The sequence below is a fragment of the Mustelus asterias genome, unplaced genomic scaffold (genome assembly GCF_964213995.1).
Source record: "Mustelus asterias unplaced genomic scaffold, sMusAst1.hap1.1 HAP1_SCAFFOLD_2164, whole genome shotgun sequence".
Lineage (NCBI taxonomy): Eukaryota > Metazoa > Chordata > Chondrichthyes > Carcharhiniformes > Triakidae > Mustelus > Mustelus asterias.
The window spans coordinates 34,031-46,413 of NW_027592109.1; the positions used below are offsets into that span (position 1 = coordinate 34,031).

Here is a 12,383-nt window from a genome sequence, read left to right on the forward strand (position 1 = left end):
GGGTCATTCTCTCAGAACACAGGCGGCGTGACAAGTAACAGAATGTTCTCTTCCCATCAGCAAACTGCCGTACGAGGTGACGCCAGAGCAAGCCATGACCCACCACGAGGTGCAGCGGAGGCTCGACATATCCATTCGCAACCTGCGGGCCGCCACCGACAAATTCCTCAACGCCATCACATCCTCCGTGGACAAGATACCGTATGTGCTCTCGGAAGGTTCCTCCCAATATATGTGGGCGGCGGCACAGTGGTTAGCACTGCTGCCTCACCGCGCCAGGGACCCAGGTTCAATTCCGGCCTCTGGTCACCGTCTGCGTAGAGTTTGCATTTTCACCCTGTCTCTGCGTGGGTTTCCTCCGGGTGCTCCGGTTTCCTCCCACAGCCCGAAAGATGTGCAGGTTAGGTGGATTGGCCATGCTAAATTGCCCCTTGGGGGGATTAGCAGGGTAAATACGTGGGGCTAGGGGGATAGGGCCTGGGTGGGATTGTTGTCGGTGCAGACTCGATGGGCCGAATGGCCTCCTGAACTGCTGGGATTCCATGATTCACAACCTCATAACTTGGGGCTGTGAGGATTGTGGAGCAGAGTTTAGTATTTCCTGCTGCTTCCAATATCTCGGATAGAGAAAGTCAGCAATAAATATAACAACAGATCGCGTTTCTTCTGGTATTTGACGAGGGTAAGAATAAGTAAAATAAGTATTGGGGAATTAATGGAAAATAAGGAAACGACAAGCCAACTGATGTTATAATCCAGGTCAGAAACCCCAAGGTGTTCTACGGAGTCAGCCTGGACCCTACGTTTTGCACTTTGAACTTTGGCACGGGCGAGGTTAAGATGTTTCACCCCAGGTATGATTCCAATGACCCACTGGCGAGCTTTTATCCAGCCAAGTTTATTTAAGAATACAGTTAACATGTATAGAAAGAAAATGAGCAATACCGATTACAAACAGGGAAAAAAACAACCGTGATATTGTGTAAACCTTAACAGCTCAATGTGCTGTTCCAACCAAGCAAACATCCTTACAAACAGGCGCTGTTCCAAGGTTTCACACAGATAATAAGTGTGCTCACGTGATGCTGCATTTTGCAGCTCTCCAGCTCCCTCTGTGGTTTACCCCTTTGGCCGGTGAGTTAAAAACGCTGAGGTCTTCCGACCCTGGCCATTCAGCCCTTCGAGCCCGTTCAGTGGCTGATCCTCGATCTCGATGCCACATTCCCACTTTCTTCCCCCTACCCCTTTATAGATTAAAATCTATTAAAAACAAATCTTTTTGAAATGCATTGTGATTTGGCCTCCCCAGCTTTCAGAGAGGCCAAGTCACTGATTGGGTGGCACAGTGGGTTAGATTCCCGGCTCGGGTCACTGTGCGGAGTCTGCACCTTCTCCCCGCGTCTTGCGTGGGTTTCCTCCGGGTGCTCTGGTTTCCTCCCACAGTCCGAAAGACGTGCGGGTTTAGGATGCATTGACTCGAACGGGCGCCGGAGTGTGGCGATTCGGGGAATTTCACAGTAACTTCATTGCCTTACTTGTGACTAATTAATAAACTTTGCAGGTTCCCCACCGTCTGAGTGAAGCCAGTTCTCCTCATCTCTGTCCTAAATGGTCTATTCCGAGATTGTGTCCCCTGGTTCTGGATTCCCCAACCAGGGAAAACATCCTCGCTGCATCTAGTCCGTCCGGTTCTGTTAGAATTTTATACACTTCAATTAGATCTCCCCTCAGCTTTCTAAACTCCAGTGAGCACCAGCCTAGTCGAACTAATCCCCCCCTCACGAACAGCCCCGCCAACCCCGATATCAGCCTAGTGAACCTCCTATGGCATGTCCTTTCTTGGGTAGGGAGACCAAAATTGCACGCGATACTCCAGCTGTGGTCTCACCAAGGCCCTGTACAGCTGCAATAAGACATCCCTACTTTTGAACTCAAACCCTCTTGCAATGAAGGCTGACATACCATTTGCCTTCCTAATTGCTTGCTACTGGCGAGGTGATGTACGGCCAGACTATTAATCCAGAAACTCAGCTAATGTTCTGGAGGACCCGGATTCGAATCCCGCTACGCCAGATGAATCAGAATCCCGACAGTGCAGAAGGGGGTCATTCAGCCCATTTGAGTCTGTGCCGAGCACAATCCCACCCAGGCCCTATCCCCGTAACCCCACATATTTACCCTAGCTAGTCCCCCTGACACTAGGGTCAATTTAGCATGGCCAATCCACCTAACCCACACACCTTTGGACAATAAGGGGCAATTTAGCACGGCCAATCCACCTAACCTACACATCTTTCGACATTAAGGGGCAATTTAGCATGGCCAATCCACCTAACTAGCACGTCTTTCGGACTATGGGAGGAAACCCACGCAGACACTGGGAGAACGTGCAGACTCCACACAGACAGTGCTGGGAATCGAACCCGGGTCCCTGGCGCTGTGATGCAAAAGTGCTCATCCACTGTGCCCCCGTGCCGCCCCAATCGTTGAAATGCAAGGCCTGGCAGGAGAATCGAGACACTTTTATTGGCAGAGGCTGAAGGAAACTAAGGACTGTCTGTATTTTATCATCTATATCTGCAAAAGGACCAAAGCAGGCTGGAGATGAGAATTCTTTTTAAACACAACCGGTTGTGATCTGGAAGGCGTTGCCTGAAAGGGCGCTGGAAGCAGATTCAATAGGAACTTTCAAAAGGGGAGAAGTGGAGAGATAGTGGAAGGGAGAGAAATTTACAGAGATATGGGACGGGGGATGAATTGGATAGATGTTTCAGTGAGCCTGCACAGGCACGATGGGCTGAATAGCCTCCTCCTGCACGGTGATAGTCTAACGTTGATCGTCTTGTGCTGTGTGCAGGTACGGAATGAGATACACGGCCAAAGTGCTGAAAAGCTCGCTGCGTGAGAAGTTCCCAGCCGCCGCTGAGGAAGACTTGTTCAAGGTAAGGTCGAAGCCGCTGGCTCTGCCCCGAATTTCTTATCCCAAGGCTGCCCCGTGAGGCAGCTCCTCATCGCCCATTCCAAGGGCAGTACGGGCTCGGGCACCGCAGCACAGAGACTGCCCCTAACCCCCCCACCTCGGCAGCAAGGGGAATCCGCCGGTGGTAGAGGGGGGGGGGGGGGCAGTAAGGGGCTGGGGAATGAAATGGTTCAAACGGCTGTAGCACCGAGCGGTGAGGATCAGGACTCTGCACCACGGACTGGGGCTGGACGGGGCGGATCGAGGGTCAGGAACCTCCTGAAGTTCAGTCTCGCGTCATCTAGGGTGCATTCGCTGTGTGTGTGTGGGGTCGGGGTCGGGGGTGTGTGTGTGTGTGTGTGTGTGTGGGGTCAGTGGGGGGGGTCGGGTCGGGGTGTGTGTGGGGGGGTCGGGGTGTGTGTGTGGGGCTTTTAAGTACAAAACCTTGTCATGCACCCAGTGGTTCCTGTAATTGTGCCAGTTATTTGGTTGCGGCCACTTCATTATTTCCTCCTCTTGCAGGTAGTGGGGAACCTCCTGTACTATCGCTACATGAATCCTGCCATTGTGGCGCCGGATGGCTTTGATATCATCGACATCACGGCAGGAGGTGGGCTGCACACAGACCACCGCCGCAATCTGGGCTCCATCGCCAAACTGCTGCAGCACGCGGCCTCCAGTAAAACCTTTGAGGGAGAGACCGGCCAGCTCCGCACCATGAACGACTACCTGTTCCAGTCCCAGCAGAGATTCAGGTCTCAACTATTACCTCCTGCCTTTCTTACAGCGACGTGTTCTCCCCTGCCCCGAGCAAATAGATATTCCCTCCTGGCTGTGACATTCACTGGTTGCAGCATCAAACACTCCCAGGACAGGTACAGCACGGGGTTAGATACAGAGTAAAGCTCCCTCTACACTGTCCCCCATCAAACACTCCCAGGACAGGTACAGCACGGGGTTAGATACAGAGTAAAGCTCCCTCTACACTGTCCCCCATCAAACACTCCCAGGACAGGTACAGCACGGGGTTAGATACAGAGTAAAGCTCCCTCTACACTGTCCCCCATCAAACACTCCCAGGACAGGTACAGCACGGGGTTAGATACAGAGTAAAGCTCCCTCTACACTGTCCCCCATCAAACACTCCCAGGACAGGGACAGCACGGGGTTAGATACAGAGTAAAGCTCCCTCTACACTGTCCCCATCAAACACTCCCAGGACAGGTACAGCACGGGGTTAGATACAGAGTAAAGCTCCCTTTACACTGTCCCCATCAAACACTCCCAGGACAGGGACAGCACGGGGTTAGATACAGAGTAAAGCTCCCTCTACACTGTCCCCCATCAAACACTCCCAGGACAGGGACAGCACGGGGTTAGATACAGAGTAAAGCTCCCTCTACACTGTCCCCATCAAACACTCCCAGGACAGGTACAGCACGGGGTTAGATACAGAGTAAAGCTCCCTTTACACTGTCCCCATCAAACACTCCCAGGACAGGTACAGCACGGGGTTAGATACAGAGTAAAGCTCCCTTTACACTGTCCCCATCAAACACTCCCAGGACAGGTACAGCACGGGGTTAGATACAGAGTAAAGCTCCCTTTACACTGTCCCCATCAAACACTCCCAGGACAGGTACAGCACGGGGTTAGATACAGAGTAAAGCTCCCTCTACACTGTCCCCATCAAACACTCCCAGGACAGTTACAGCACGGGGTTAGATACAGAGTAAAGCTCCCTCTACACTGTCCCCCATCAAACACTCCCAGGACAGGTACAGCACGGGGTTAGATACAGAGTAAAGCTCCCTCTACACTGTCCCCCATCAAACACTCCCAGGACAGGTACAGCACGGGGTTAGATACAGAGTAAAGCTCCCTCTACACTGTCCCCCATCAAACACTCCCAGGACAGGTACAGCACGGGGTTAGATACAGAGTAAAGCTCCCTCTGCACTGTCCCCATCAAACACTCCCAGGACAGTACAGCACGGGGTTAGATACAGAGTAAAGCTCCCTCTACACTGTCCCCCATCAAACACTCCCAGGACAGGTACAACACAGAGTTACATACACGGGTGCAGGCAGTATAAAGGTCCTGATGTGGCCTGTGAAGCACTGAGAGGTAGGTTCAGCATTGATTGGTGAGGTGTCTCTGTCTCTAATCTCTGAACTGATTCTTACAACACAGGAGGTGGCCCTTCGGCTGGTGCCAGCCCTTTGCAGGAGGTATCCAATTAGTTCCATCCCTGTCCGATCTCAGGACGTGTCCCGGAGCTTCACAGGCGCTGAAACACTTCCTGAAGTGTAGTCACTTTTTGGATGTGGGAAAATATGGCAGCCAATTTGTGTTCACAGCAAGATCCTACTGACCCTGTGATCACGCTTAGGGAACCTGCTTTAACTAGTTTAACGGAATAGATATGTTACCAGCTGGAAGGCTACGAGCTTGTCTCAAAATGAACCTCCGTTTTGTGAGCCCCGTTTGAAAATCCGCGATTGTGGCACCCATGGTCAGACTCCAGGCTCTCCAGTTTACTCCATGCCTAACCCAGACCACCCTGTCAGCGATTCCATTCTTAAGCCTTTTTGTCAGGCATCTTTTTTATTCCAGTTCTCCCAGGTGCAAAACCTCTCTCCAATGTTTCTATCCCACCTAGCTTCTGGGCGGCACAGTGGTTAGCACTGCTGCCTTGCGGCTGGTTCGATTCCCGCCTCGGGTCACTGTCTGTGTGGAGTCTGCACATTCTCCTCGTGTCTGTGTGGGTTTCCTCCGGGTGCTCCGGTTCTCTCTCTCTCTTCTCTCTCTCCCCTCCCCCCCAGCCCCCACACACACACACACACACACACACACACACACACACACACACACACACACACACACACACACACACACAGTCTGAAAGACGTGCTGGTTAGTTGCATTGACCCAAACAGGCGCCGGATGACCAGGGGAATTTCACAGTAACTTTATTGCAGTGTTAATGTAAGCCTTACTTGTGACTAATAAATAAACTTTACTTAAATTGTCCCTTCGTGACCAAAGATATGCAGATTAGCTGGATTGGCCATGCTAAATTGTCCCTTCAGTGTCCAAAGATGTGCAGGTTAGGTGGATTGGCCAGGTAGGGGAGTCTAAAACTGGAGGGTGGCACGGCGGCACAGTGATTAGCACTGCTGCCTCACAGCACCAGGGGCCTGAGTTCGATTCCCGGCTTGGGTCACTGTCTGTGCGGAGTCTGCACGTTCTCCTCGTGTCTGTGTGGGTTTCCTCCGGGTGCTCCGGTTTCCTCCCACTGTCCAAAAGATGTGTAGGTTAGGTGGATTGGCCGTGCTAAATTGTCCCTTAGTTTTTTTTATTCATTCGTGGAGCATGGATGTCGCTGGCTGGCCAGCATTTATTGCCCATCCCTAATTGTCCGTGAACTGAATGGCTTGCTAGGCCATTTCAGAGGGTCGACCACATTGCTGTGGCTCTGGAGTCACATGTAGGCCAGACCGGGATAAGAACAGCAGATTTCCTTCCCTAAAGTGAACCAGGTGGGTTTTTCCGACAATGGGTCATCAGTAGATTCATAATTCCAGATATTTTTTTATTGAATTCAAATTCCACCATCTGCCGCGGCGGGATTCGAACCCGGGTCCCCAGAACATTAGCTGAGTTTCTGGATTTATAGTCTAGCGATAATACCACTAGGCCATCGCTTCCCATGTCCAAACATGTGTAAGTTCGGTGGGTTGTCCATGCAAAGTTGCCCCTTAGTGTCCACAGATGTGCGGGTTAGGTGGATTGGCCATGGTAAGTGAACAGGGTTACAGACGGGATAGGTGGGGTGGATGGCCTGGGTTAGAGAGTCGATGCAGATGGGCTGAATGGCACCTCTCTGCACTGCAGGGATTCTCTGATTACAATGTGTTAAAAAGCTAGATACCTGTAGGCGTGGGATTCCATCAGTTTCTTGTCTTCCGGACTGCCTGCCTGCACCTGCAGAGCAAGTCTCTGGAGGGGGAAGACTGGGGCTTTCATGTCTGCTCCTTTGATGCTTGTGCCAGTATGTACAAAAGGAGAGAGTCTGGTCTCGTTCTGCACAAGATATTACTGCTGGAACAGAGCGTCGAAAAGGAGGTTCAGCACCTTGCGGGCGCAGCCTGCCGCACGGTATGGTGGAATGTGCTGGATACCAGGAGGGTGTTGATAACTGTTAGGCTAAGCTCAGTAAGACGTCGGAGCAGGAGGAGGCCATTCGGCCCACTGAGCTGCTCAGCCAGTCAGAGATCGTGTCTGTTCTGACATTACAATCCTCCATTCCCTCCTTATCTCCTCTATTCCCCCGCTGATTAAATACCTGTCTTATCTCAGCCTCGAGTGTACTTAATGACGCAGCCTCTACAGCCCTCTGCAGTAAAGCTACTCTCGACTTGCTTCCAGGAGCTCCCAGTTTGAGCTCGAGTTTACTGCTCTCTGATGCCGCTGCCGTGGCCACCATTAGCCGTCTGTACCCGTATCCGCCCTGCCTCCACTGGCAGCCTTCTCGCCCCTGAGTCACAAGGTACCGGGTTAGAGATCCACCCCGGAACCCGAGCACCAGAATTGAAGGAGTGCTGCACTGTCGGAGGTGACACTCTATTGGATTAGACATTAAACTGAGGCCAGGCCCTATCCCCATAACACCAGGTATTTACCCTGCTAATCCCCTGATACTAAGGGGCAATTTAGCATGGCCAATCCATCTAACCTGCACACCTTTGGACACTAGGGGGCAATTTAGCATGGCCAATCCACCTAACCTGCACATCTTTGGACACTAAGGAGCAATTTAGCATGGCCAATCCAGCTAACCACCTTGGGTCCATCTTTGGACCGAAGGGACAACTTAGCATGGCCAATCCACTTAATCTGCACATCTTTCGGAATGTGGGAGGAAACTGGAACACCCAGAGGAAACCCACGCAGACACGGGGGGAGTGTTCAAACTCCACGCAGATAGTAACCCAGATCCGTGGCACTGTGAGGTAGCAGTGCTCACCCACTGTGCCACATAAACAGACTTGGGCTTGCAGAGTTAATTTGCAGTGTCTATGGGCAAATGCTCTGTGCCACAGAACAGTACAGCTCCTTTAAAGAGCTGGTAAAATCTGGATGGGCCGAATGTCCCCTTCCTGATTCTGTGATTGGGAGGCACCTTGTGTGGATGGTAGGGTGAAACCAGCATTAAGGTTGGCTGTGATATTGAAATAAATATTTGGCTGCACTCGCTGTCTCGAAGCTCTCTTGAAGAATAAGAAGCACTTCAGTGTGTTAAGTGCCTGTGGCGCTGCGCTATGTGGGCAGCACATTTTGGGAAGGAACTGAAACTGTCAAGTCTTCTAGACATGGATTGAAAATCCAGTTGTCCGAATGAAGGTTGATTCTGCCTCTTCCTCTCCGAACCTGTCCCGTTCACGGACACTGACCACCATTAACTACCTCCTTCACACCCCACATACAGTCAGCGGAGGATAGTATTTAGTTGGAAAGTGTCGTCAGACATTTCAGCGGTGGGTTAGGGAGTTCACTGGTGAGTATGGTCTTGTCCTTGCTCATTTTCCAGGGGTGTACACTTTCCACAGGTCTCCTCTGGACAGTAAGGAGGCTGAGGATCGAGGGAATGCTCTCTCTATCTCGTCCCAGGCTGGGTTTTACGTATCTAGCTAACTTCGACATCCTCACGCGTTCTCCCATAACTCTGAAACTATCCATGGCCCTCACACTGACGTCATAGAGGTTTACAGCATGGAAACAGGCCCTTCGACCCAACTTGTCCATGCTGCCCTTTTTTTAAACGCCTAAGCTAGCCCCAATTGCCCGCATTTGGCCAATATCCCTCTATACCCATCGTACCCATGTAACTGTCTAAATGCTTTTTAAAAGACAAAATTGTACCCGCCTCTACTACTACCTCTGGCAGCTTGTTCCAGACACTCACCACCCTCTGTGTGAAAAAATTGCCCCTCTGGACCCTTTTGTATCTCTCCCCTCTCACTGTAAACCTATGTCCTCTAGTTTTAGACTCCCCTACCTTTGGGAAAAGATGTTGACTATCTCGCTGATCTGTGCCCCTCATTATTTTATAGACCTGTATAAGATCAACCCTCAGTTCCTACGTTCCAGGGAAAAAAGTCCCAGTCCATCCAGCCTCTCCTTATAACTCAATCCATCAAGTTCCAGTAGCATCCTAATGAATCTTTTCTAGTTTAATAATATCCTTTCTATAATAGGGTGACCAGAACTGTACACAGTATTCCAAGTGTGGTCTTACCAATGTCTTGTACAACTTCAACAAGACGTCCCAACTCCTGTATTCAGTGTTCTGACCGATGAAACCAAGCTTGCTGAATGTCTTCTTCACCACTCTGTCCACCTGTGACTCCACTTTCAAGGAGCTATGAACCTCTACCCTTAGATCTCGTTGTTCTGTAACTCTCCCCAACGCCCTAACATTAACTGAGTACCATGTCCTTCCCAAGATCTGTTTTTGTTCGTTCATTTATTCTCCATCCCTAATTGCCCCTTGAGAAGGGGGTGGGTGAGCCGCCATCTTGAACCTGCTGCAGTCCCCGTGTGATGTAGGTACACCCTCGGTGCTGTTAGGGAGGGAGTTCCAGGATTGTTATTGGACATCAGTCAGTCCCTGTGTGTGGGGTAGGTACTGTTCCTCTCTGCAGGATTCCTAGCCTCTGACCTGCTCTGGTAGCCACAGTATTTATATGGCTGGATCCAGTTCAGTTTCTGGTCAATGGTAACCCCCAGGATGTTGATAGTGAGGGGGATTCAATTTCTGGTCAGTGGTAACCCCAGGATGTTGATAATGGGGGGGATTCCGCGATGGTCAGTGATAACCCCCAGGATGTTGATAGTGGGGGGGATTCAGTGATGGTCAGTGATAACCCCCAGGATGTTGATAATGGGGGGGATTCAGTGATGGTCAGTGATAACCCCCAGGATGTTGATAATGGGGGGGGATTCAGTGATGGTCAGTGATAACCCCTAGGATGTTGATAGTAGAGGGAATTCAGCAAACGCAGACATTGAACTCAAGATTTCTGGATCCAAGTGATTTGGCACCACACACACTGGCCCATTTAGCTCCAATTAATGGTCCAGCCAGCCGCCTTTGGATATGTTGAATGTAAACCGTGCTGCTAGCAGCCAGCCAGCTTTGAATGCATTCCGTATGGAGACAGAGTGATAAACCTGACTCTTGGCATTGCCCCTTCAGAGAGAGATTCTCCACTGCTGCCATATTAGAACAAAAGAACTAGGAGCAGGAGTGGGCCATCTGGCCCCTCGGGCCTGCTCCGCCATTCAATAAGGTCATGGCTGATCTTTTTGTGGACTCAGCTCCACTTACCCGCCTGCTCCCCTTAATTCCTTTACTGTTCAAAAATCTATCTATCCTTGCCTTAAAAGCATTCAACGAGGTAGCCTCAACTGGGCAGGGAATTCCACAGATTCACAACCCTTTGTGTGAAGAAGTTCCTCCTCAGCTCAGTCCTAAATCTGCTTCCCCTTATTTTGAGGCCATGCTCCCTTGTTCTAGTTTCACCCGCCAGTGGAAACAACTTCCCTGCTTCTATCTTATCTATTCCCTTCATAATCTTTTATGTTTCTATAAGATCTCCCCTCATTCTTCTGAATTCCAATGAGTATAGCCCCAGTCTACCCAGTCTCTCCTCATAAGCCCACCCTCTCAACTCCGGAATCAACCTAGTGAATCTCCTCTGCACCCCCTCCAGTGCCAGTATATCCTTTCTCAAGTAAGGAGACCAAAACTGTACACAGTACTCCAGGTGTGGCCTCACCAGCACTTTATATAGCTGCAACATAACCTCACTGTTTTTAAACTCGATCCCTCTAGCAATGAAGGACAACATTCCATTTGCCTTCTTAATTACCTGCTGCACCTGCAAACCAACTCCTTGAGACTCCTGCACAAGGATACCCAGGTCCCTCTGCACAGCAGCATGCTGCAATTTTTTTACCATTTAAATAACAGTCCATTTTGCTGTTATTCCGACCAAAATGGATGAACTCACATTTACCAACATTGTACTCCATCTGCCAGACCCTCGCCCACTCACTTAGACTATCTATATCCCTTTGCAGACTTTCACCGTCCTCTGCACACTTTGCTCTTCCATCCATCTTAGTGTCATCTGTGAATTTTGACACACTTACACTTGGTCCCTAACTCCAAATCATCTATGTCCTATGTCATCTATATCATATGGGCCCCTATATGTGCTGGTGCGAAGGCGGCATACGGCATGCTTGCCTTCATCGGCCGGGGTATTGAGTTTAAAAATTGGCAAGTCATGTTGCAGCTTTATGGAACCTTAGTTAGGCCGCACTTGGAATATAGTGTTCAATTCTGGTCGCCACACTACCAGAAGGATGTGGAGGCTTTGGAGAGGGTGCAGAAAAGATTTACCAGGATGTTGCCTGGTATGGAGGGCATTAGCTATGAGGAGAGGTTGGAGAAACTTGGTTTGTTCTCACTGGAACGACGGAGGTTGAGGGGCGACCTGATAGAAGTCTACAAGATTATAAGGGGGAGAGTGGATAGAAGATTTTTCCCCAGGGTGGAAGAGTCAATTACTCGGGGGCAGAGGTTTAAGGTGCGAGGGGCAAGGTTTAAAGGAGATGTACGAGTAGGTTTTTTACAGAGGGTGGCGGGTGCCTGGAACTCGCTGCCGGGGGAGGTAGTGGAAGCGGATACGGGAGTGAGTTTTAAGGGGGGTCTGGACAAATACATGAATAGGATGGGAATAGAGGGATATGGTCCCCGGAAGGGGAGGGGGTTTAAATTCAGACGGGCAGCATGGTCGGTGCAGGCTTGGAGGGCCAAAGGGCCTGTTCCTGTGCTGTAATTTTCTTTGTTCTTTGAGGGTCAGGCAAGAGAAATTGTCGTTATTTAGTATTTTAAATGTTTTCTGATGCCGCTATTTTTAAATTTAATTCCAGGGAATTTTTCCGTGCTGCCTGCAATGTTCCCGAACCCGAGGAATGGTTTAACATTGATGAATATTCAGAATTGGTCAGTCTCAACAAGCCGGTCATCTACATAACCGTCGGAGAGCTGATTAACACTCACAGGGTAAGTGCCTGATGCCCTTTGACCCCCTCCTGGGAAGAAACACGCTACCCAGAGTGGCAGCCGCGAATAACACATGAAATCGGAACGGGTTTGATTTGAATTGATTTATTATTGTCACATGTATTGGGATACAGTGAAAAGTATTGTTTCTTGCGCGCTATACAGACAAAGCATACCATTCATAGAGAAGGAAAGGAGAGGGTGCAGAATGTAGTGTTACAGTCATAGCTAGGGTGGAGAGAAAGATCAACTTAATGCGAGGTAGGTCCATTCAAAAGTCTGAC

At 50.2% G+C, this 12,383-nt stretch overlaps 1 protein-coding gene across 1 annotated transcript in view; it reads left to right on the forward strand.

The window, feature by feature from the left end:
• LOC144489420 (ras GTPase-activating-like protein IQGAP1) overlaps nucleotides 1-12,383 on the forward strand; it is a gene marked incomplete at both ends in the record, with an annotated part of 61,915 nt that overhangs the window by 32,802 nt on the left and 16,730 nt on the right. The window contains 4 exons of the mRNA XM_078207265.1: nucleotides 61-201; nucleotides 2,858-2,942; nucleotides 3,482-3,714; nucleotides 11,967-12,099. Coding sequence (XP_078063391.1) covers nucleotides 61-201; nucleotides 2,858-2,942; nucleotides 3,482-3,714; nucleotides 11,967-12,099 — 592 coding nt within the window. The remainder of the gene's footprint in view (nucleotides 1-60; nucleotides 202-2,857; nucleotides 2,943-3,481; nucleotides 3,715-11,966; nucleotides 12,100-12,383) is intronic.